This window comes from Dufourea novaeangliae, unplaced genomic scaffold (assembly GCF_001272555.1).
Source record: "Dufourea novaeangliae isolate 0120121106 unplaced genomic scaffold, ASM127255v1 scaffold22, whole genome shotgun sequence".
Lineage (NCBI taxonomy): Eukaryota > Metazoa > Arthropoda > Insecta > Hymenoptera > Halictidae > Dufourea > Dufourea novaeangliae.
This window is the reverse complement of record NW_015373898.1, coordinates 63,686-90,529: the sequence shown is the minus strand read 5'-3', so window position 1 is coordinate 90,529 and position 26,844 is coordinate 63,686. Positions and strand designations below refer to the sequence as shown.

The 26,844-nt window shown below is 34.2% G+C and overlaps 1 protein-coding gene across 1 annotated transcript in view; it reads left to right on the top strand.

The window, feature by feature from the left end:
* The window catches only part of LOC107193408 (leishmanolysin-like peptidase), a 233,690-nt gene that overhangs the window by 155,256 nt on the left and 51,590 nt on the right, over positions 1-26,844 (top strand). The window contains exon 2 of the mRNA XM_015582849.1: positions 5,645-5,745. Coding sequence (XP_015438335.1) covers positions 5,645-5,745 — 101 coding nt within the window. The remainder of the gene's footprint in view (positions 1-5,644; positions 5,746-26,844) is intronic.

Here is a 26,844-nt window from a genome sequence, read left to right as displayed (position 1 = left end):
ATCTAGATTGCTTCGATTTTTTTACAGGGAGTCCGCATAACGAAGTAGTTAGTGGTTATTGTATACAATGACTACTTTGCATGTTAATGTAGTTAATTACAATGCATGATTGGATGACGCAGGATATTTATAGAACTTAAGTCATAATAAATGATTAACACCTAACGTGCAGCCTATAACTACGTTGTAAATGTTCATGGGAATTTAAAAAAATAATATTTTTCTACGTTAATGTATAGAAACAATAATGAAATATAAACTTTTTTCTCCAGGAATAATTTTATTACGTAAAAGGGAAGGCAAAATCTGTCTTAAATTGTTTTAGAGGTTCTATTTATAAACGCATAAAATTTACAGTTTATTTATTAGAAACATGTTTATGTTAAGCCTTCCTCAAGCAATATTATTATGTATTATATATTCGAAAAAACAACGTAATAAATTGAATCTGATATTAATATGAAAAAACGAAGGGAGAAAAGGGAAAAGATTGCTTTTCGTCAAGAGTTTTCTACTCATACTCGTGGGTACGATTTACCCAGAAAATTCTACCTCGGACGCAAGGATCTCCTTATTTAATGGAATCTGGCGTTGCTGAAAAATTCACAAAAATCGGCCATGGAGTTTAACTCTTTAATAATGAATCCTGGCTACTCGTGTGGAACTTTCGTGTCTATATGCAGTAACTGAGTCTTCCAGTTTTATAAAATTTTTAAAATTAAAATTACATGTCTGTTAAGTGGAATAGTTATGATTCATGGATGTTATAACAAACTTTTACCATCAATTTACAATACTGTTTTTAGGGTAACGCCAAATTAAAAATGATATCCACCATTAATACAAAGCTGAATTACTACAGTATAGGTGAATATAAATAATTTTTATTCTGAGATTATATTAAAGAGTCAATTGGTGTTGTCATTAAAATTGTCCATTGATAATAACAGTTACTAGTGTAGATTCCTCATGAATTTTTTCATTCATTTATTAAAATGTTAGTTTTAATATTTATTGTTCTTGTCATATAAATAACATTTATATTAACATATAATACTTCTAAAAACAGCATATATTCCCAATTACATATATGTTGCTTAGTCTATAAATTTTACGATGTAGCGTGTGATTGGCGTAAGGTGAAACTGTACTATTATGTTATCTTTGCTACTATCGTAATTAGAGGTTTCGTACAGACAAAGACTTGTAATAAACTATAAACATCAGTTAGATATGCCTAAAGCTTGTATAATCCAACACGCACGGTAACAATTTAATTTAACAACTCTTTCAGTGATGTATACATATACATAAATATCGATCTTGTTCCGTAACACTGGTTTCTTGTAATTACATGCAATTTTTTTCATAGAACTTAACATAAAAGTAGGGGTTTTATTAATAGAAGATACATCGTATCTTTTATCAAATGTTGCAAACTATTCTACAAAGCAAACCAATTTCTTACATATGTATTTTCATTAACATACAAGAATAGTATGCACAAGATATGGTATGCAATAAACATTAGAATTGAAATAAGAATCTCTTCATGATTTTTATGTTCCGAAATTATTTTCAGGCTTTAACAGAAATTACTATCGGAAATTCAGTCGTTTATCATGAAAATAAATGTACCTAGGTATAATGAATATATAAGATCGATAGTTTTAAAGATTAATATTTTTTCGTATAGCCAGGTTCAACGTTTCGTATTGTTTAAACAAATCTGAAATGAACATCACGATAACTTCTTAAACCTCCATTTAATTTCACATAAAGATTGAATTATGTTAGGGGCTTTAGTGCATTTGTTTTGGGTGTAATTAATATGAGATGTAAATGTCAGTTGGTGGTCAAAAATAATTCCTAAGAATTTTATTGAATACCTAGATTCAATTATAACGTCCTCGATTTTGATTTTTCTGTATCACCGGGGCAGTATTTTCTTCGATTAAAATGAATGAAAACTGTTTTCCGAGCACAGAGTTCAAGGCCTAAGGATCTGGAATTATTTCTAATTGTAGTTACAGATTTTTCAATTAGGTTCTTAAATCGATTTATTAGACATATTTTCGAGAATATGACTATATCATCGGCAAACTGTAAAACAGCGAGATTGTTGAAGAAACCTCCCATTTTATAGCAACGTCTTTGCACAGAAGTGCTTTCATTATCGATCATCACGATCTACAACTCAGATGTTACTGACCACTGTGCCAGAGTGGTTCTCTCGTATGCATGAATAGGTACTACACAAACGCAGTTCTGGAAGCGTTTCCGTTCATGCATTACCAAGTTGAACTTCAATGCGTGTGCATAGTCGGCGGAGGTTTGTTCTACAGACACGTACACTTCGTACAAAGCCGAGGGCTGTGAAGCTGGCTTTGATAGTCCTGGTTGAATGGTGTACACAACAAATGGATTTGGATGTTAGTGTAGCGGCATGTATGAGACAGATTGCAGGAGCATGATACTAACATAGTCGCCCGTTTAATTACTGCGAGCGTAATTACAATTGAAACTATGCCTACGATGTATTTACGAACAACTACCAATTACCGTCTTTTAACGCTTTAAATTCCAAAGATTTTTATGTAAATGCTAAATATAATTATGTTTATAATTGTAAAATTTTATTGAATAAGTGTATCCACTTCCGACTGATTGTACAACAGAACATGAAATGATTACTTGTACAAAAATACCTTAAAAATATTAAATGATGTTTTTGTTATAAACGACTCTGTTTCACACAAAAGTAATTCGGTATATTTGTCATTACACATACTACTAGATATAACTTCGTATAGAAAAACTTCCTTTATGTAATTTTCAATTTATTTTTATACACGTAATTTTTGCATGCCAGAATGACTCGGTATTGTAGTCACACTCTATGTATACGTAAACACTGGCGAATATAACTGAAACAATTTTGTGATATATTAAATGTTTATTTTGTTTACGTGCTGCATTCTTGGTTACTTACTGATTTATAATTACAAAAATTGACTCAGTTCTGCATTGCCTTTGAAGAAGCTACGCTAGGTACTTAGTTTATTACAATTCATTGAATGAAAAATAATAAATCTGATTACACTGTAGCATAAAACCTTTTCTTCGTATTACTATAGAGGATATCTCACAATAAACGCCGATGGAAATAATACCTAAACTATTGATTTTATAAACGAATGAAAAAGGAAAAATTTATGTCTTTTTCAGGAAGATTTTCTTAATATTGTATAAAAATTTCCTATGTTACTCGGGACATAAAGACCAAATCCTACATGGATCTGTATTTCTGCCAGTCAGCTAATGCTTTGAGACCGTTTTCTTTTTTTATATAGTAGTTTTACCTTTTCAATACACATATCTACTGCTATACCTAATTATTGCAACCTTTTTTCGCATATAAATAATATTTCATTGCTTGGAAACTGTACGTACTACTCGTAAGCATCGGCACGAGGCTTCCTTGTCTGAACAGTGACCGTGGGGTGGGAATCGGCACGTGGCTTTGCTGGGCCGACGAGCGACCGTTTCTCAGATATTGCAGGTTGGACGGCGAGCCGTCGCTGCGACGCAATCCGCGACATTAAAGGCGGAAGCCGCCCCTGTGTGATCGGCGGCGACCTCCAATGACAATCCGCCGAACGCAGAGGTCATGTGTGTGTGTGAGTGTGTGTGAGAAAGCGTTTTACAAAAAACGAATGCGATGACGAGAGGCAGTCAGTCGGTCCCGATCCGTCGAAGTAAAACCATTAACCCACTGAGTACGGTCCCTGGGTCACGCGGTCTCGAGAGCGACACGTACGCAGTGACGGAGCTGTCATGTAAATCGCATAGCGACCGATGTTTGTTTACATACGAACGACCGAGCCAAGACGCCGCAGAATTATTGACTAATAAATATAATTTGTTTTATAATTCACGAGATTTTTATTCTAGTTAGTGTAATAAGAACCACGAAAATCCAAATGTAATGTGGAACCAGCTAATCTAATAGTAATATCGGTGAGGGTCTCGAGCTCGAGCCATACTGGCACTGTGTTAGTACAGTGTCTGTGAGGGCTTCGAGCTCGAGCCTCGCCGTTGCTTTGTAGTAGTAGAATATTGGTGTGGGGTCAGAAATGACATCGGGACCGGTGACCATGTTTCCGTGCTCGGAGGGTTAAACAACCTTACTCTTAAAACGTGTCAGATTCTTTTCCTCCCAGCTCGATATCCTACATACTGTAGGATATTCGGTTTCAAAGAACGGCACTTCCGTGGATAATTCTAAATTAAATTGAAATAGTTCAGTGAAAATTAATACTAGATACATATACATTTTGCTGTCGCTCGCTCTCGTTGCACTCCACACGCCTCACCTTCTGTGACTCTTTCTCAGCGTTCTCACTTACGCACATCATCCGAACGTTCCTTCGGGAAAATAGGGAACTTACAATTTAATTATCTTTATTTTAATGTACTTCCTTTCTTACTGATTTTCGATCTTAACTTAGCAATTCAGCACTTTTCCCTTAGTTAATTCCTGTCCGACCCTCTCAAGATATCGCGTTATCGTTAACAAGCTTTCTGCCCAGGTCACAAACTTTCTGCAAGTATAAAATTGGATCGGATTAAAACTTAACGCGGATCTCTACATAATTGCATTTCTAGCAGCCTCTTCTTGTGACAATAAAACGAATCAAGCTCTTTTCTAATTACACGATATTCAATCTCGCCGCATATCGGAGTAATACGTAATAGTGCCATTAGACTCGAAATAAGAAACAAGCAATATTTTTATGAGGTCAGACCAGTGTAGTGGGGAAAAAAGTTTTTTCCGCATTTTTTAGTACCTGATAATCTTAAAAAAATGACTAAAATAATTTGTTGAAATTCCTAAGAATGATTGGAGTACGCGACTTTGGAGCGAACGGTGCACAGAATCCTTATCCTTATTCTTATACAGGGTGGGGTAATAACTATTACCACCTCAGATATCTTCGAAACTATAAGGTTCATAGAAAAATTTGTTTAACCAAAATTATACAGTACGAAGGGAGCCATCCGATGGTCACCATGAAGGTCAGCTCCATTTTTTTAAATGGGTCAGTATGTTTTTGTCTCCGTAGAACGATAGTGGAACTTAAAACGAGTTCAACAATTCGTATATGTGTACAATATACAGGGTGGGGCAATAAATATGTCCACTTTGAATATTGCCTTTAGTTGTAATAATATGAAAAAATGTTATATGCAAAACTTACACGGTATAGAAGGGGGCATATTGTGACACAAACATTTTCTGCGTGGGTGAAGGCATAGAGGAGATTTCAAGGTCATCTCTATTTTTTTGTAATGGAATGCTATGTTTTTTTTATCGCGATGCGATAGCCGGTGTTGAGACGACTTCAGCGAGCTATCATTGAAGGTCATGCAAGGTGAAATGTGGTAGTAAAATAAACTTTCTTACATTACAGGAGATGCTCGAAGTGGTGACCGTTTGCGTCAATGCAAAGTTGCAATCTTCGTATCGCTGCATCACGTGCATGTCTTATTGTTTCTGAACTTATTCTAGCCCGTTATTATTATCTTTATTTGTTTACAACTGTTTTTGTTGTTAATTACATACTTCTTTTTGATTGTACAGGTCATTCATGGCGTCCATATAGAACCAGCACATGAAGTAAAGAAACGTAGCATCAGTCAACCACTTCGAATTTTGTTATCGTACGATGAGAGTGTCTACAGGTAAGCTGCCCTTTATCTATGATCAAAAATATATTACAAGATTTTTCAAACAAGGTGCATAATTTGGATACCTACGCTTGTTAGAGAATTTTAATTTTTGCAAATCTGAAAAAAAGGTATTTTATATTTCCCATTACTGTCGTTTGTTTCATACGCGTTACATACATGTGTAAAACTAACACTTAGACTAAAATCAAGAATGATGAAATTGCGTTCGAGATTCGTTTCCAAGTTATTAATTGCAGAAAACACTGTATCGACCGATGACCTAGTTACATTTAATGAATGAAATAAAATAAAATCCATGAAACCAACTCGTGAAACAGTAGAATAGCGCGTCTCTTAAGTAGACTAATCCGTCGCGTTAGACGTATTTTACATGTATTTTGACCATACTTTCAACAATTATTAACTCAGAAACGAAGCCTCGAACTTATTATGAAATTATATTGTATAATCGAGTTGTACATTATTAAAATTGTTGGACAGATTTATCACGCTACGATATCGACTGATGAAACTAAAATAAAATAGTTTAATGAGGGGATGAAGTGAAGAGGAAAATGGATTAAAGGTTTCACGTCAGAGGCCGTTGACGTAAATTCGTAGGCGATCTTGTGGCATAGTACGTCGTGAACAGAACATGTACTGTCTGAAACAGGTTTTAAGATGGCTGTCTGCCCAACAAAGTAACTCGTAACTTCGAAACTGGAAGTTCAGCAGCTCAGAAGAGCAAAACTTTCAGAGTATTAGTGTGGAAGTTTCTATGTTGCGTTTGCCACGATTCTTCTTCTTATGAACTCATATTCCCTTGTAAACAACTCCTAACTATATTTGCGTGGAATTCTATTCAGGGTTATTCTAACTGTTCTAAAGAGTACGAAGCAATTAATATTAAAAGTGTATATTACTAAAGTACTTACATCGCTATTGGAGATATGCCTTCTATTTTTGTGTAAAAATATATAATCATAAATATGTAAAATCTGTTATACGTATGGCATGTTTACTTACAATACACAGTGCAACAGTAAAAAATGTATTGGTGCGCGCCTGTTTTATCTAATTACTGGATGTAATTGCTTCAAATACATTAGTATCGCAGTTCGTCACTGAGCATGTATGTATGTATACTCCTTATCGAATACTTTCTGGTGTCCCTGGAATACCTTAATACATTTTATCTCGGTATGTGGTCAGTAAAAAAAAGTCGACGGGAGTATAACCGTGGGATGGTGCTGAACAATTTAACATGACATCAGGACATATTTAACGATCACAAGTTGTAAATTACGTTACTAATGTATTTTACGCTTTAACCGTGTCAGTTGCGTCGCGAAGTAACAATTACAGGATTACTTTGTTGACAGTCCAAATTATTGTATTGCCGTCAAACCCTGCGAAGTTCGTTTTCTGAATAGCAATAAGCCGTATGCGCTTAGGTCGATATCGTGTGCAAAGCACAAATATATAAATACCTCCTTTATTTTGAATGATACTGGAAAATATGTAACACATAATCCGAATGATTTCGAAGAAGGAGCACAGTGCACGGAGAAAATGTAACGTGTAACAAAATAACGATTGACTTTGAAATAACCATCAAGATGACTTTAGGGTGACTTTTTGTTATCATCACCAGGTGCATGTCTTGAAATTATGTAAACTGTTAGTCAGTTTTTTACTTCAAATACCAGTGAAAATAGTTTAGATGTTTATTATAAGTGAGACACTCTGTAGATATAGACACTTTTTTGCTCTATGAAAATATTGGTAAAACGGAACTCGTAACGATTTATACGAACCGTTTCAAGTTAATTAGTGAAACGCATCCAATTCCCCATGAATTACGATGAGACCAAAGTTTCATTCCAGCTGACCAGAAACTGTCTTCGGTAATTAATCGTGTTTTCTCGTTGCCGATAATTAATCCCGTGTCGCTTATACGCAGTGAATGAAAAAAAAAGGTAGAGAATTAAACGGCAAAGCTAGATCTTTCTCGGAGCCAGTGATATCGGCCTATAGAACAGAGAGTGTTAAAATTCCCGTCGAGCGGGACCGAAAACTTGGGCACTCGCCAGACGAACCGCGCTCTATTCGTGTGCAGGATTCGTTCCGCGACTGACATGGCCTTATTCAATTTGGAATTCACCTGTGACCGTCGGCGATATTTGTAAAAGGTCTACGCCGTTCGAGTGGAGCTATGCCAAATGTTTATATCTGTTCCGGATGGATTCGAATATCGAATAAGTGTACAGATGTATACGTATAAATGTACCTGATGTAAATTGATATTGGCGGTTCGAAGTATACGCGTGTCGTATACAGGGTGTTTCAGCTAACTTGATCACCTCGAATTATGACTGAACGGTACAGTTTATGAAAATTATGAGGCAGGAACTTAAATGACATCAAGGGACACATCTTATAAGGTACACCCATGAGCAAACTCGGCTTCCACTAGTGGAAAAAGTGGCGTAAGAGAAAGACCTCCGATCATTTGGTAAATTTATTTCAAGTACTGAGATACATTTTGAATCGAACATTAATTTAACATAAGGTTCAGTAATTTCCGATACCAAGTGGTAGGAGGCCCTTACCCCTACGCCGTTTTTCCCCTAGAGGAAGCCGAGTTTGCAGGTCAGTGTACATACTTTTTTTTATGAGTGGAGGCATTTCAGAGAATTCAAGGTCGCCATAATTTTTTTAACGGAATGTGTTTCAAATTTGAATTACCGCGATTGTCGCAACGCTCTCGTCAGCGACGTATAGAAGTTTTGATACCGAAATTTTTTTGTTATAAACAAATTATATTTTGGACAATTTGTTAGCACCATATTATTATACATAAAAAACCGCAAACCTCGTCCATTAGAAGTTTTCATGTATCTCCTTTGGTTTTCGACATAGTACTTTCGGGTCTAAACTTCAAGGGGTGGTTTCACCCCTTCAAGTCGCGTCTCAGCCGATACAAAAAAATACGTATCCCTTATTTTTGACTGCTTAACAGACATACGAAGTTTCACCAAAATCGGACGGGGACACTTCCGTGCCTTCCCTTGTAAGATGTAATTCACAAACTAAGCATCCCGCGCAAGAGCGGGTACACCAGCTTGTATAATATAAACATAGAGAAGGTATGTCGTCGCGAGGATATTATTAGCACATAATACACAAGCTTACAAATCGTATACACGACAGAATGAAAAAAGCGTTTAAGAAAATCCATATTCTTCCGAGCTCTCCGTTCTCACGATAATACTTTGCTTCATAATCTGGTCTTACGTTAATACTACATGACTGAGAGTGAGTTGCATGCATTTAGAGTGCAGCCCTTAAGAGTGGTCTACCAATTTATTATTTCCACTTTGGAAGTAATGCCTGCTACGGAGGAGCGCTTAACTCCTACTTGAGACGCGCGGAGAGGTTGGCGTGTACTCTAGCCATTCACGAACTTTCGCGTTTATATCGGACCGAGCAATATAATCTTCTGTTTAAATTGCGTGTAGTAAAATTTCGCAGTGAAATAATGCAGTGACATAATCTCCGTTTCAACCTTTGCATTGACGAAGGCGAGAGTTTAAAACAGTTCTTCGCTTTAAACGGTATCTGACAGTTTAATCGTAGAACTTATTTTTTTAAGAATTGTAAAACTTATTGTATTAATCAAAGTGTCTCGCAAATAGTAACACGGGCAAGAAGAAGGTAATTTTGCATGCAGAAATACACTGAATTAAATATTACTCGTTATTTCTATTTGCAGTGAATAGTGGTAGTGGTACTATTTATCTATTTTTTATCAAACTTATTACAGTAGGTGCTATTATATTATTGTACAAAGTAAATCATGTCTTATTAAAATGAATTGGAAAAACATATTCAAAAACTTCTCTGTGTATTGATACTTGAAAACTTTAAGTGAGACTCATAGAAAATCTGCATAAAAAAGTTATTGCGTTTTTCGAATAGACTATTTTTCATTAAAAAACCATTGAACAAAAAGACCAAAGTTGATAATTTATTCCAAAAATTGCTTTCAAATTTTTAAATTTACATGCAAGAAGTAAGTATACTTTAAATAATAAAATTCTTTGAAGTTGAATAAGATGTAAAAACCACTAAATGAGCCGACATTTCATATACACCGACCTCATGTGCCACGTATACGGGTAACGATGTAAGTGAAAATGTGGTTATAGGAACAGAACGTTGTTGTTAGCGTCGTCAGTCGTTTATAAAATATTACCGTACCTGATGTTTTTCAAAGGCAGTAGCCTTTCGAATGCAGCTACACGCGCACAAGTTGGACTCGTTTCAGCATCAAAGGATCGTCCTAATTGGCCGTTTACATTTGCGCTTGTAAATTGTACATTGCCCAGGATTCCTCTTGCCCTTCGCTACCCTTTTCGCTCTCCTGTCCCTGCGTGTACTTCCACCGCCCCAGCCTTCGTTTCGGTCAATGTTTGCCCTGGCGCAATGGTACACTGCAACCGTACGGTTCTAGTCCAAATGCCTCCGAGCGGCGTCCACATAAATTAACCGGCACTGCTCCGCTATCGTAAATTAACCATAATATTCATATATGCTTATCGACACTGTTAATTACATCGCACACGTTCCCCGCTGTTCAGAATTCATAACGCACCCATGTTTGCGGTTATTAAAACTGCTAGAAGACTTTATAAAATCTACCAAGCTTCGGTATTAGTCAACTGTCCTTTCTTTTCAATATAAAATTCGAAAATTATGAAGAGAGTTGTCTTGTGGTTTTATTACTATAATCCTTATATTTAGTGAGTGTAAAAGTTTTTATGGGTTTTGCTCTAAAAGAGTAAACTAATATATGTAATAATAAATTTAATTATAATTTAATAATAATTCAATTAAATACGTAATGATTCTATTATAACATATGTGTTTTCGATAGAAACTATTATTCTAATGAACAAATTTTTCGAATATTATTATTTAGCGAATTTATATAATTAAATTATAATATTGAATTTCCAGGTTATCACAGAATGAGAGTGATATAATAGATTCTCCAAACCGATAACAAATATTTTTTGTGATGCTTATAGTGTTCATTCCTTTTCAGGAGTTCAATTTCAGTTTTATTTGAAAGAAAAAAATTGCTTCCGAAATTAAACTACAAGATATACTTTATAAGTGTAGAAAAAAAACAGAATTCCAATTGTATTCATATTCATCATGAACAGAAATCGCAAAGAAGTGTTCAGTGTCATAGGCACTGCACAAAGTATGAGACCAATCTTGACACATTCCGTACTAAACCTAAAGTTCTCCCGATTTTGGTGTCTGGAATGTCTCGTCACATTATTGTTACCATTCCATATTACCACCAACGCCATTTTTAGAATGATCCAATAATCCTCACCAAAACGAAGACATTGTCAAAGAAGTAATCCTCCCATTCTGAATTTTAATCTTATTACTATCCAGAACAGTAGGTACAGACAATTTTTTACATTTAGCAGTAGAGATAGTTAAATCGTTTATTAAACTTATCTTACGAAGAGTTTTGATTTCCGCAAAATATAAAAGCTGCTTTCACGACCGTAAACAGTTAAGGATGTAGACGCCAGTGCTCAATAGTTATAGCTACTACTGCTTCAAATAAATGCCAAACGTGCTTTCGGAAATCAAAGCCTGTTCTATATTACCAGCTCGTTCCATATCACCACATTTTCCCTTATACAATGAAAAAAAAATAGAAAAGTGAATGAAAACAGACGTTAAACTATATTCTAACGCAACTAAAATAATATATTCCGTTACATGTAATTTTTAAAGAAATTTATATATTCTTTAGAAAGTAATAGGCATTATTGGAGGATAATTAATTATAAGTAAATGAAAGGAAGTTATGTTTACATGGATAAAATACCTTTGATTAAATCAAGATGCGCATAGGGTACAGATGCGTAGAGATTACCTACGCTTGTTTTTCCACTACTTGGAAATTCCTTTTACATGTTCAAATCGTTTTGAACAGCATCTACGTCAATGGACGTAGCCTGAAGGGGGCAGGGGGGGCAAGTGCCTGGATGGAAGAAATGGGCTTTTGCCCCACCCTGCAAGAAAAAAATTGGATTTTGCCCCCCCCCTTCTCAGAGTTACAAAATTTTTGCGTAATGTTTAATATTATAGTATAATTTGAAACACGGCCAATAGCCTCTATTAACAAAACGCATACATTTTCAACGATTTATGATTTTAAAAACAAAATAAAGTGTGCCTGGCTATGTACAGTCTTTTTCACTGTGGCAGGCGATGTGTTAATATTTTTGCCCTCCTCCCTCGACTAGTAACCTGGCTACGCCCATGTCTACGTAGCTAACGAATTCAACATTCATTTTGCTTTTTAAAGCAATATTTACTGTTGTTGAAGTTCGTAAAAGATTTCGGTGATCGTTTTAAATATTGAGAGAATTTCCAATGGAGTAAAGTTCGGGAGTCGTGGGAATAGCAATTCGTTTAAAGTTATATGTAGTTGACAAAATTTTGTAGACACGTTGCAATTATAATACGTGCAACTTAAGAAGGAAATGTCGCATATATTATTATCGCTTTTATTAATTTTGAACAAAAGTTCTCATTCCAGGAATTCCAGAACAATACAGACGACAAGCAGAAAAGTTTTTCATTCCATTTGAATTTTTATGAATTTCTATTTGACCTTTGAAGACATATAATTACAACTCGATACAAAGCTACCACTCAGCCGTAGAAGGAAAACCAGCGGTTTTATTAAAATTTGTACAGGGGGGTGGGGCAGTTTTTCCTAGGTTTTACTCTCTGTTTATCTCAAGAACCAGCTTCGTGCCTTAAAAGTATTACGAAAGTTTTAAATTAAATGCGAATGATTAAATTTAAATGGTTACAACAAAAAACTACAAATGATTCTCTTCCTGCATTTGCTGTGTTTCATCCATTTTGTTCTATTTAGGACTTACTTACTTTGAATAAGTCAGATCGCTTTGAAGCTAAATAAATGATGAGACCGTTTACACGAGGTGTGACAATAATGCTTCAAAAATAATTTTATTTTCATCAAAGTAGTGTCAGTGTAACCAGTTACGTCGCCCTCTTGTAGCCTAACCCACCACCCCCTCTACCTGCATGAGAAGGGTGAACATAGTTAATCGCTTTAGAAGTAGTTTATTTCCGTGTTATTCGAATAAAGGAATATATAAAAATTATAGTTTGAAAATGAAACAGATGTGAAGCCATTAAGCTTTTACAGTAGCCCTCTGGGCATTCTACATCAGTTTAATTTTGAACTAAGTAACATTTAATTAAAAAAAAATAATAAAATTTTTCGGTGATCTTAATACCAGTAGTGTTATTAGTATTACTTTCATATATCATCATAATTAAATTGATTAATTATTGTATGTCCGTAATTAATCGAACTCATTTCCAACTGTTTTTGATTAAATTCTCTTTCGTATACAATCATTTATTCCATCTGCTGCGCATGCACGTGCTTCGGAATTTGCCAGCTAAAAACGAAGTTAATTGGATTGCATTGTATCCAATTTTAATCGAACGATATTGTACATTACTTTTCCAAAATCCGTTAATCAGTCGATGCATAATATGTTATGACCTTACGGAATACGGAATCCTATTGAAGTTACGATGCATAAGCATAAAATGCAGTAACATTATTAAAATTCAGTTTTAAGTATACTAAAGTTTAAACTTTACGACGTTCATTTTATATCATGAACATAGGCCTACAGTTGGATTTCCCAAGAGTTTTCAGAATTTTCTCTCTTAATTCACTTGAAATTATATGAAAAAATGAATAGTACACTATCCAAGGTTATAGACCATTTAAAATAAAGTTTTCTCTCAATTACTTTTTTCAATTTTTGTCACGTAATTGGCCTAACCTTGCACTCCTTTTGTAAATTATATATACAGTAAATCGTCGATGAATGTTCCAAGGTTCCTCGGTACTGAACATTCAATATTTCATAAACTCATTGCTTTATCCGACTGAAACAAATATCATTGGCTTTAGAATTCAAAACTCTATTGCTGTGATAAACCTCATTAAAAAATTGTAGCACTCATCGTGGATTTACTGTATGTAGAGAAGAATGTACCTAAATCATCGCTCCAAAATTAGCCACTAATTCGGATTAGAAATTAATTTTACGATGTTTTTTATACAATTTCTTTTTCAATAGAACACCCTACATTTTTATGAAAGCCAAAAGAGCATTAAACACTGAGCAAAAACGTATTAAGACATTTTTAGAAGAAACTATTAGAAAGAAAAACTGTCGTAGAAGACTGCGTAAATATGAAAAATTTGTAATTTCTTTTAATTTATAACTATTGTCATATGAAATGGTCATGAACTAAGTGTGCATTCGTTTTTACATTTTAGTTATCTTGATATTTGGTAATTCTTGTGTAAAAAAGTATTCATTGTTTCTTTTAAATATAAGCAACACTTTTGGATTGTTTATAGTACAAAGAAATTGTTGTTCCTGAGAATTTCCTTTGTTCCTTCACATATTGATGAAACTATACAAAGAGCGCATAATGGGTGATCACATGGCATACGTGCCGGTACACCTGATTCTCATGCCATTCAACTTGACTTTTGCTGCGCGGCTACTTTCACTTCATTGAAACCAAGTTAGCCTAGAAAGCATAGTAGAATATCACTTACATATATTACGAAAGCAAGAGTAATACCTGTGTATAATGTACAATGTAGACATCGATAATTTTAGTTGATTTTCATTAAACAGGAATTATAGAAAACTTATTATCAGTACAACAAGAAATATTTTCTACATGCTACTACTAGAGAAAATTTATTAAAATGTGAGTTACAGTTAATTGATCGAAATTCATATAACAGACTTTGTACTGTTCTTGCTGAATGTGATGTGAAAATTTCCATTCGAAGTAATAACAAATGTATTGCAGTGATAGGTAGAACGTTTTATCCTCTAAGTGGCTATATTTGCGTATTTAATCAACGAATCATGTCTAATTTCGACTGAACGGAAAGTTCGTTCAACAGAATTGTAACAGGCAGATTGTAATCAGCAGATTTTTCCTCAATTACATTCAATTAACTTAAAAGCCCGACGTTCTTTTTTACGTGACCTACCGTGAATTTTCTGCAAAAATGGATTTCCGGCCCACGAAGTACCAACTGGTAGGCGTACTGAACGTAGACAGATTATGTCTCTATGCTGATGACAGAAAAATTCAAAGATGGAGAATCTTTGTGAAATAAGTCCTACAGTTTTCAAGAATATATACTATTTATACTATTATAATAAATTGCCATATAGTAAAGCGGTACTACTTAAAATAAATAAACGTCATAAACAGCGTAAAAGGATTAACATAATAAAAACTCAAAACAATAAATAATTTAGGAAACACTAAATACTTCGGATATTGTTACAGGAATTATGTTTACCTTCTAAAGTTTTGAAAAGAGATTAAGCATTAGAAGTCTTTAACAATAATTTTACTATGATACAAAATTTTTCATTCGTTAAGCGTATTCAATATTTCCATAGTATTCTTTTCAATACATTCCGTTTAGTAATATTTTCAGAAAACTATTAATCTCATATTGTACAGAGAGATTAGATACAAATTGTAGTAATCCTCAATAATCATGATTTATAAGTTACATAATATACGTTTAAAAGATTTTGTGATTTTAAAAACGACTGCATTTTTTCCACATACGAGGTTTTCTGTTCTAAATAATATTAAACTATGAATTGTCTTTTGTAACTACAGAAATATAATATCATTGGTGCTTAGAATTATTTTATATAGTTTGTATTCTTTATAGATATAAGCAATTAAAGCTAGCTAAAAACTCGTCAACAAATTTGAGAGGGAGCAGTTACACTGTTAGTGTGGTTGTACGTAAATGTGAAACCTCGACCACATAACTGCATACTACGGTTAGGGAATGAGTTTGCTTCGTAATGGTTCCGATTCCAACTGTCACGATAATATCAAAATGGCAAGTCTGGAATTTAATGACCACGTTAATGTGCATTCACATTGTCAAGTAGTATGTCTTGGACAGTCGTATTACATTCATGAGTCGCTCTTATCCACTCAACTTGTTCTTCTATACAAAGAATGGTTACGAAACGTACAGATGTTTCTTTTACAGAAGTACATATGTACAGGGTGGTCGGTAACTGGTGGTACAACCGCAAAGGGGGTGACTTTACATAAATAAGTCGAAAACATAAAATAAAATGTTTTCATTTTAGACTCCGTTTTCGAGAAAATCGACTTTGAAAATCTGTTGGCTACGCGTGCAATTGAATAGGACTTGGTTAGCGCGTCCGTTCATTGCATTCTGTTTCTACTTATTACCATGATGAATGCACGCGTTTTAGATTAATTTTTAAAGTTTATTTTCCCGAAAACAAAGTGGCATACGAAAAAATTCTATTCTACATTTTTGACTCATGTTTTTATCTATCGTTATACCACCTTTCCGGTTGTATAGTCCGGAGCTCATAAGATGCCCTCCAATCAAATCGCCGCACCACCACGAGTAGTCCGAGAGCCAGTGAACTTTTTTCTTACGTCATTTGATTACAGCTGATAATTTGTGAGACTTTAGTTAGCTTAGTCAGAAATGAGAAAATCGTAGTCTGGCAGCTTGGACACGTTGCGTTTGGCGATATTATAGTGGCAAAGTTGTAAAAAAATGACAATGCCCTTTCGTCGTTTGATTACGGCGGAAACTTATTTTGATAATAGTAAATAACATAAAAAATATAGAAATTCTTGACTGGTTAAGCATAGACGTAGTAACTTTAGCAGCGTGGATGGGCAACCAAACAAATGTTTTATCACTTTTTAATACTTAAACTATTACCAAAATAAGTTTCAGCCGTAATCAAATGACGAAAGGGTATTGTCATTTTTTTACAACTTTGACACTATAATGTCGCCAAACGCAGCGTGTCCAAACTGCCAGACTACGATTTTCTCATTTCTGACTAAGTTAACTAAAACCTCACAAATTTTTAGCTATAATCAAACGACGTAAGAAAAAAGTTCATTGGCTCCCGGACTAGAGTCAGATATATGTATTGTCATCATTGGCGATTCAGTCACAACCACAAGTCTATTGCGTGACTGAAGTCGTCAAGGAGAAGCATCGAAACAAAATGAGTTAGAGCGATAAATCGATCGCATTGGCATGGGCGTAGCCAGATTATCAGTCAGGGGGGGGAAGGGCAAAAATATTAACACATCGACTGCCACAGTGAAAAAGGCTGTACGTAGCCAGACATACTTCCGCCGATGTGAATTCGGTACAAGAATCGAATGGACATTCTAAAATAAAACATACAGTCTGCTCTCGTCGATCACGTTCATAGTCATTTCACAAATTTAAATTTAAAAATGAACCGATATTACTTATTTATAAACGTTGTACATATTAAGTGTACAAATATTGTTATTCTGTAAATTTTAATTAAATCTATATAAAATCTTCTTTTTTGTATTCTGTTCATAAAATATGCTTTCCTTACATGTTTTCAACTGTCTTATGAAAATTTTGTTCCGTTCTTATGAAAAAGTGATATAACAAAATTGTTTGTTATTTAAATTTCCAAGAACGTTTCTTATATGTATGATTCTCGTAAAGTTAACCGACTTAATCAATAACCGAGATTTCTTGGATTCATATTTGCGGACACTTTCAATTAAAAATCCGTCTAAACTGTTATGTACATTCCAAGTTTCATGAATCTACCATCACGAAAAGCATATTCCGTTTTTTATCGATGTTAAAAAATGGGTAAGAAATTAATTTTCTATTCGTGATAATGTATTAATTTGTCTATATTGAAAAGCCGCTATTTGAAAATGCCTCTGGGAATAGGGTAAAGTTTGTATCTTAACGTATGATTCGGTGTCCAGTCGAAATAAAGTTTCTTGTGCGATGGGGAAACCTCTAATTTCTTAGGTAGTTTCACAGAACTTTCGCTTATCAGAGAGGATACTGGGGGGAAGAAATTTATTAGAGAACACTTTAATTATGTGAATTCGGAAGTTCGTATCAGAACATTACCTACGAGAAATCAGTATCGAAACCTTAGGAAGGTGTTTCAAGTTCGATTACAGTTTCTAGGGAAAGCTATCGGAACTCTCTAATTAAATTTATTATTTTATGTAGAAAGTTAAAGTTAAACCTTCCAGAAAGCACAGCGTGTAATTAGCGGAAGAAACGTATCAATGAATGAAAAGGGATGATAGCCGATATTATCGATCGACAAGAAGCGCAGTGCAGTTTCTGAGAATTGAATGGAACCATTAATCTTATTTATACATGATCGCGGTGATTTACGAATGGGAACATATTAAGTTAAACTAATGGTATAATACACGTACAAAAATCTGTTGAATTAATGGCACTTCGTATTAATGAATGTTGAGTATAAAATGGGCATTAACTTTATTCAAGCACAAATATAAATGAGTGTATACTACGTCAATGCGTAGTTTACATATTGACAGGACAAAACGTTGAGAAATGTAAGTTTATTCTTTAAAATGTAAGAATATTGTCGTTGTTGTATATACACGATGTAATTGATTCAGTAAGTTGTTTTTGTGGATGGGCTAAATTGGAGAAAGATTGAAATAAGGATAATTTTCTAGAAAGTTGACAAAAGAATTATAAAAAACATTCTCATTTTTAAAAGAATAATTTTCGACAAATTATATTATAGGATTATCAACAATTTACAACATTATTAAATTGTAAATCATACATTTTTTCTTCTTTACTTATGCAATTGCATTTATCTTCATGTTATAACTAATATGTTATGTATACATATTACGCAACATATAATATTGTAAATTGTTCAAGTGTTCCTCATTTTCTGCAGTATTCTACAAATCAAATAGTATTATTCATAGTATTATTCATTATACATCAAATAGTACGGGCACTCGTGCATATTGCATTGTTTATCTCAGTTCAGTACATCGAAAAGAGATACAGAAGGAGGAAGATGATGACATAACATGTCACATCTCAGACTCTGTTTTTAAATATTCTCGTTTCCAGCGAAACGACCGCACGATCCACATATTGATCCTCGAAGTCGGAGACACCTTCAGTTGTAACATGTAGCGATGTAACCAGCTTCACGGCTTCAAACGTCACATAATGCTGGCTACAATTGCAGTACCGGACAAAATTATAACAACTTATCCATAATAATTCTTCGAAGATTAATGTGTTTTGCACTTTTTATATTAATTAACAAAAGGTATAGACTCCCTTAAACGTTATTTTCTTCTTTATGAGCCCATACAAAAATTATTCGAGTACTATTCAAAATAAACAAATTACCATAACAAAGGTGAAACCATCCGAAAATTCTATCAGGCAAAACTATCAACTTTCATTTTATGGAACATATTTCAGTACCATTCACATGTGTAACCACAAATATGCCATGTCACTTGCAAACAAACAGCTATCAACTAGAGAAAATTGTATTGTGGGTTAGGATTTTCAAATGCTTTAACTTTTTTAGGTAAAGGGAAATTTAGGTAAGTAACACATCATTTGTTTGGTAAAATTCCTTCGAATGAGATGTTATAACGGTACTCGAGTGTTCAGATTCAGATTCGTATTATACGGGGGCAATACATGGCTGTATTTCCTTTCTTGCTCGTGCGTTGTTACGTTGTTACGCATACGTCAGACTGCTACAATATATAATTAAGCCGCATAGTTGTTTAACAGAATATGGCCGTTGACAAGCCTTTTAGCCCCAGGCATTATTCAAGCAGGGAGTGCTATGTAGGCATCTCTAGCTTAACACGGGAATCCGACTGCGCATAGTGGGGCTTAACAAAATTTCCACATCTTTGCACGAGATTACTAGGCCATAGTCCTCACCTGTAAGTTTCGGCACATTGCAGAAGGCTAAGAATGTTAGGACAAATGGGAGCATTTAACTACATAGGGTGATTAAAAAAGGATCCATTATTTTAGCAGGTTATAGTACTCATTGAGAGCATTAAAAAATGTCTAATTAATATCCGTCTTAAAATTAGTCCTTTCGACGTGAATGTAACTTTTATGTTTACGATTCTTCGATATCGTGAATCTCGTCGTAACATATTGAATGTAAATAGGAAAATTGGTTTAGAAATATATTAATACAAAATTGCATAAAAACACTATGATGTGCGTCGAATGCATCGAAATTGATTCAGTAGTTCTTGAGTTATAAGCGAACAGAGGGACAGGCAGACTTCATTTTATATATGTATGTATAATAAGGATAAGGATAAGGATGTAACGATAAGGATAAGTATATAACGATAACGACAAGGATAAGGATATAGGATAAATTGAAGAGCCGGCCTCTTAAGTAGAATAACCGGCCGTGTCAGACGTCTTTCACGCGTATTTGGTACGTATTTTTACCAATTAATGACTAGAAAAGGAAGCCTCGAACAAAATTTCGTCGTTCTTGATTTTCATCTTAGTTTGGCATGTTAAATCTACTTTACCAGTGTGCAACATTCTTATTAACACCTTTTATAGTCTCTCTTCTACATTATATGTCTGCGGTGACATCCTGCTACACCACTGAATCTAATGGACCCCGTTTACGACATATTATATTTAGCTTACATAACATTACATAAAGCTGGGATGCTTTGACGGGGTGCTGTCGTCCTGCTTCGCGAGCTATTCGCGTCGGAGGTGACTAAGGGTTTCCTCTTTCAAGATTCTCGAAGGTTCGGTGAACATAAAATGTCTCATTGAATATATGGCTAGCACACCTGACAATCACTGATTCGAGAATTCTGATTTGCAATCTACTGAACATAGGACAATTTGTAGTCGGAAACATTTGCTTCTGCACCAATGGTTTAAAGAAAATTCTATTATTAATGATTTACATTGCACTGAACTACTTATTAATACTTTTTAGTTATTTCTAGATTTAGAATTATTATTCTATTATTAGAATAGTTTTAAATAGGGTAAATTGTAAAACACTATAATATCTCGAAATAAACTAAAGTGGACTTATGCCACTTAAAAAAACGGTTCATCTCATGATTATCAACAATATTCCAATTCTCTTGTCAGTGTACTTATGTAAATTGTCCACTTCATGATGTTCCAAGTTACCTTGTACTTTCGAAGGATCAAAAAATCCTTTAAGCAAGATATAATACTTAAACGAATAAACGATTTTTAACAATTAAAAAACAAACTGGTACTGGAAAGTAATATAATAGACCGCACGAAAAATATTCCAGCTTCTGTAAAAACCAGCGACTTTTAATACCATTATTGGTGCGGACTAAATTAAAAGCTAGGGCCGTCGATTCTGTAACGGAAGCATAGTGAACGTCGATAATGGCTGAGCATCGATCAGTGACCCTTGATCCTTTTTAATGCTAACCCTCGATAAACAAACGGGCAAAATATCACACGACCAGTGCACATGTCGCGCTTGAAATTAATGCACGCGATATCGTGCACGGCTGTACGTTCATTTGTCAGAATTTATATATGTGTATTAAAATCGCAGAAGTTTTGGAACGAACGGTCACCGCGCGCAGTCTGCTTGGTGCCGAATCAGCCAAATCGTCGTTGCAGACACCTGCGGCAGAATCCAGCGTAACTCTGCTATGCGTGTAGGTACACAAGCGGCGCTCTTGAATATTCATTCCGAATACATTGTTCCCGACAACTTACTTCAACATTTAAATAAGTCAACGAATTGCGTAGGTACCAAAGCTATGCGTCCTTATTCGGCATCGTTCCGCGAAATGAGACTAATGTTTATTCGTCGTGACAGACTGACATTTTCATCGGAATAATGTAAGTTAAATGCTTCGAGATACACATGTCACGTGCTAGGAGCATGACCGGGATGGGAAAACTACAAAAATGTTATACTTTAAGAATAACTGAACGAATTTACCAACATAATAAATTCAACTTTAACTCGTTAACTTTAATGATTATTAATCATGTACGGAATTTTTTAATGTCTCTTGAAGACTCGTCTACTACATGACCCTGATGTCTATTTATTGGATTGGCCAAAACATGCTGTCGGATTTCTTTATTCGGATATATTTGATTAGTTAAGAGTGACGTTTTAAATTGAAAAACAAAGAAAGGATCTTTCACTGCAAAAATCCAACATTACTTTTTGACAAAACCAATATCTTATTTATTTTTCTCTCTTGATGTCACTCAATCAGAAAGACACACTACTCGTAGTATGTCGTATCGATACGGAGTTTCTATAATTTTTCAATATCAGTTTTCCGCTAGCGGAAGCCGCATTTACTCGCGAAGGTACGTACAGAGCAATGGTAATGATGGTACAAAGTTACACGAGCTGTTACCTCATTCAAAGTAAACTAAAAATAAAGTCCTGTTTTTGAAAAGTCCAATCTGAAAAGTTGTCTGGCATGCGTGCTTTTGAATATGGTTGAAAAATATGTTTCTGTACTACTTACTATTTTTACTTGCAACAAATTTTCATAACTGTAGTTTTGCCTATATTTTCATCTTTATTCAGATTCATTATATAGTGAACGTAATTTCATCGATATCACTGCCGGATCAACATTTCGCAAGGTCTAACTGGCGATTCTTATTGAACGAATTGCCAGAATGTAGTCAAAATAACAAGGATAACATTATGGGGTTCAGTGCCTCTTTGTAATTCTCATCGTGAGGATTCCATTCCGTTGCAATGTAATTATAGTTAATAGGAATTACTGATCTTCAATTTGCCGTATAACATTATAGGAGAGTTGGAATTTGTATTATGAATTTCTGATGATTCTCTGTCAATATAATTCCTAATGTACAAGTGATCATGGAAAAAGACGTGCATTGCATTAAATTTGTATGCATTAGAAAAAGTATCACAGAAATTGAATTGCAAGAGAGAACATGAATTTGTTATTAGAAGCGACATAGGCTTCTTTGTTCTATTCTGACTATTCTTTTAAAAAATTTAAAAAACCTTGGTATCTTCATCGATTTTTAATTTAATTTGATCACAATAATATTAACTTTCTGAATAGCTATATGAGACGCAAAGTATCCGATTGCATTGGTTGACGAACAATGGAAATAGCTTGTATGATGTCTTCTACTTGTCATTCTACTTTGACGCTCGGAAAATTAAGCTATTTTTGAGGATGTTTTCCTCGGTAAATACAACGTCATCAAATGCATCTGTTCTATTAAGAAATTGCAGAAATAATTTTATTGCATTTTTTTTAAGACTTTTCTGAGCATGAAAGTGACATCTCAGAAGAAAAGTTGTTGAAAATGTATGCGTTTTGTTAATAGAGGCTGTCGTGTTTCAAATTATTCTGCAATATTAATTGTACGCAAAATTTTGTATCGATATTTAAATAATCTAGCTCTCTTTGCAATATACGTGTCACCTGTATTTGTATGACGTGGCAGTCAAAGTGTACTAATTTCGAGGAAAATACTACAATACTATGATTCATAGGGAATAAGAAAACATTGAACAGGTTAATATTAAAGCTTGGATGCGAAGGCATCAGGTCAAATTGCATTCAATGTTTCAAACATTATCGTGTGATAGTGTGAAATACAGAATGATAGTAATTTTATTGAAACTGCGATATTAAGAAATATATACAACCTGATACATGTATATGTATACGAATACTGTATGCTAATCGTTTATGTTTGCATTAGGAGATTATTATTCACTTTATGTCAAAAATTAAATTATTCATACATGGCGTTCCTTGACTAATTTGAATAATCGAGCTTCTGTTGGTGTATGCTTTGGTAACTTCGAGTACAGTTAGTACATGAAAGAGAAACGTTATTAACGAACCAAAAGTTCTTCCAGGCCATTATGATGTACCATATTTTGATAATCTCAGCAAACGACTATCCTTGTAGTTCATGTCGTAATACTTTACTTTTATTCGTATTAAATTACGGTCGGTGTTCTGAGACGTGACTGGTTTGCCAGGATGCAAATGATGCACTCTCCAGAATTAAAGTGTCTGATGCTACACCTGTACCCAGATGCAACGATGTGGAAGGGACAACGCGATACCCCTTTTTGGTGGACGAGTGCATCCTGCACAGTTCAGGCGCCCGTTCCATTTTCCATTTGTCAAATTCCTCTTCTCTATCTGGTCTTTTTTTTCGTACCGTTCAATGATACACAGTGATCTTCCGTGTATTCTACATGTACTTCCAAATATTCCATCCACGATTATTTCTTCTTTCTTTTGTGTAAATTCAAGTTTATTCAGTATCATAATCTTTGAAGGGTTCTTGTGGTTTATAGTTGTACGAATATTCACATGTATAAATATTAAAAAATTGATATAAAATAAAATATAGTATATAATAGAAATTATAAAATGGCAAGGTGTAAAGTTTGATGTATAGAAAGTCTGATATGTATAGTATACAGAAATGTCATTTGGTGTACTGTGTTTGCAATGCTTCCAGATATGTCTTCTTTAGCGTAAGTAACATTATCATTGCAGATGATTTTAAGCTAGACCCAGCTTATGCTAAACGCATCGGGAAATCCGCTGATCGTGATAGATTTGTGTATAATGTCCATAAAGCTCCAGTATACTGCGAGGTTTATGGTCTACTCTTAGCCCCACAAGACTTGCGCATCGTCCACACTGTCTCTATCCCCATACAGCTGTAAATCACTACCGGATTTCTGATTTATTGGAGTCGGACTCTTGATTCATTGCAATACTACACACCATCCTTCTGATTCAACACAAAGTCTACGTATCTTTTCTAACATGAATTGGCATTCGTTCATTGATTACTTATATTAAGTTGTACGATTTCAATAGACCGTTTCTATAGATAAAAACACTTTTTATCGATTGAAATATGCACTGTAACGATTAGTAGCTTTATTCAAACGAACTATTATTCATTTTATAAAAATTGGTATTTTCAGATTGTAAAAATTCTTCAGAACCCTGCAACTATCATCTCTCGATTGGGAAAGGTTTTGTTTCTTATAAGGAACTTCTGGCAACGCAGAAAGTGGTCTTCTGTTGAGGACACATCTGGTGAATGTCGAGAATAACACAAGACTTCATAATTTAATTCAGTTAACTTTACTATGACCTAATTTAAATTCGTACTGGAAAAGTACTTACATAACATTGGACCGTTTAAATTAATATGAAATTTCTAATTAAATCGGTCGATTGCTTTAACCGTTATGTTCTTTAAGAAGTTGGACTACTGTAACGACCCGCAAAGGCAGGTATAGTTGTTTTAAAGATATAGCGTTAGCCATAAACCTGACCGACCCTAAAGTTTATGTGTTTTTCCGGTAACCTAATCCTGTCACTCGATACCCTTGAGTTGTAAAAACTGTGCTCGACCATCGTTCAGGGGCGTACGACGTCAATTTGGGATTGGTTTTTCCGTTTTAATGTAATTAAACAAGTTCTTATAGCGTACTAATTTTAGATTTCAAATACTTGAGGCCCTTTTATTCTTGATGAAAGTTTACGGAAACGTAAATTTCTTTTAAATATTCCAGTTTTTTTCGTTTTATTCCTTGGAACCCCATAGCTGAAAGTGACGTACGATTTTGAGTGCAGTAGGACTCAATAGGCCCCCGATGAGTGAGTACTAATAGTTTAAGGGACGGCCACGTTTATGGCTAACGCTGTATCTTTGCAGCAGCTATAATATTTTTCACGGTTGTATAATTTAACCATATTTCATCACGGTTGTATAATTTAATGTATGAATGTTGCATTCGAATTAGTTATAAGATGGCAGTTTAATTTTGTTCCCGTATTACAAAAGTCTGATGCTAGAATATAACTTAAGTTCTAACATCACCTTTTACTAAAATTTTGAATTCACGAGCAACTAATAATTTAACTCCTTTTATAACGCAGGGTGTTATGGTATTTGGTTTAATAACTTTGTTTTTAAAAGCTCACAATTATTTTCAACATGGTTTTACTGCTTTAATTCCTGTTTATTGTCTAACGATACAGATAATTATTTCTTGTATACCTTTATGTCCTCTTTTGCAAGTAATTGTCACGACAATTTTCTCATACAAGATTGAATAAAAACCTGAAAATTTGTCTGACAAATTACTTACACATTATATATTGTCGTATACATACTTTCATATTGTATTGATGACTTAGCTTTATTATTAGGCCATGGAAAATTTTAAACCAGATATAAAAATTATAGGTGGAGAGCAATTGCGTTATGCTATATTCATCTCGTCTGATATTTCTATTGTCTCCAAGAAAATGACAAAATATAACAAATTCTGTCATGTATCACAATTAAATTATTAACAATTTTAATAAATTTTAATTATCGTATCAATATTCAATACATATCATGATACCTTGGAGGTGACATTGCTCACCGTACAAAGATAATTTATGGGTACACATTACGAAGGCTATCAATTCAGTTTAGGTAGATACTGACAACCCTGAATCGCTTAAATAGATTAGGGAGAAGATGATAAGCTTTTGGCAATAATGTGAAATCGTTACAATAGATGGACAGGGGAATGCTAGGGCTTTCTATGTCCATTGTTCATTGATATGTCTATTGGTATGGATGATAATTTCACAGCTATATCAAGCTATGTTCAGGTTACTGTATTGAAAATCAATTGTCTATGCATATCTCATTTAACTGACATACACTACCGACTAAAAATATCAGACCAAAAGTAATAATTTATGAAATAGTAGCCCATTATTTAATAAAATGTACAGTTCAATACGTACACAAATCATTTCCGATCAGTTTTGACATATTATATGCATTAAATTTTAGTGAAATAATATTTTCGTCCTGCAGTAATTGTCAGACTTGATGTCATTCTTTTAGCACATATACAGTAAATCCTTGATGAGTGTTCGAAGGTTCTTCGGCACTGAACATTAAACATTTTATAAACTAATGGCCATATACGCCTGAAACAAATACTATTCACT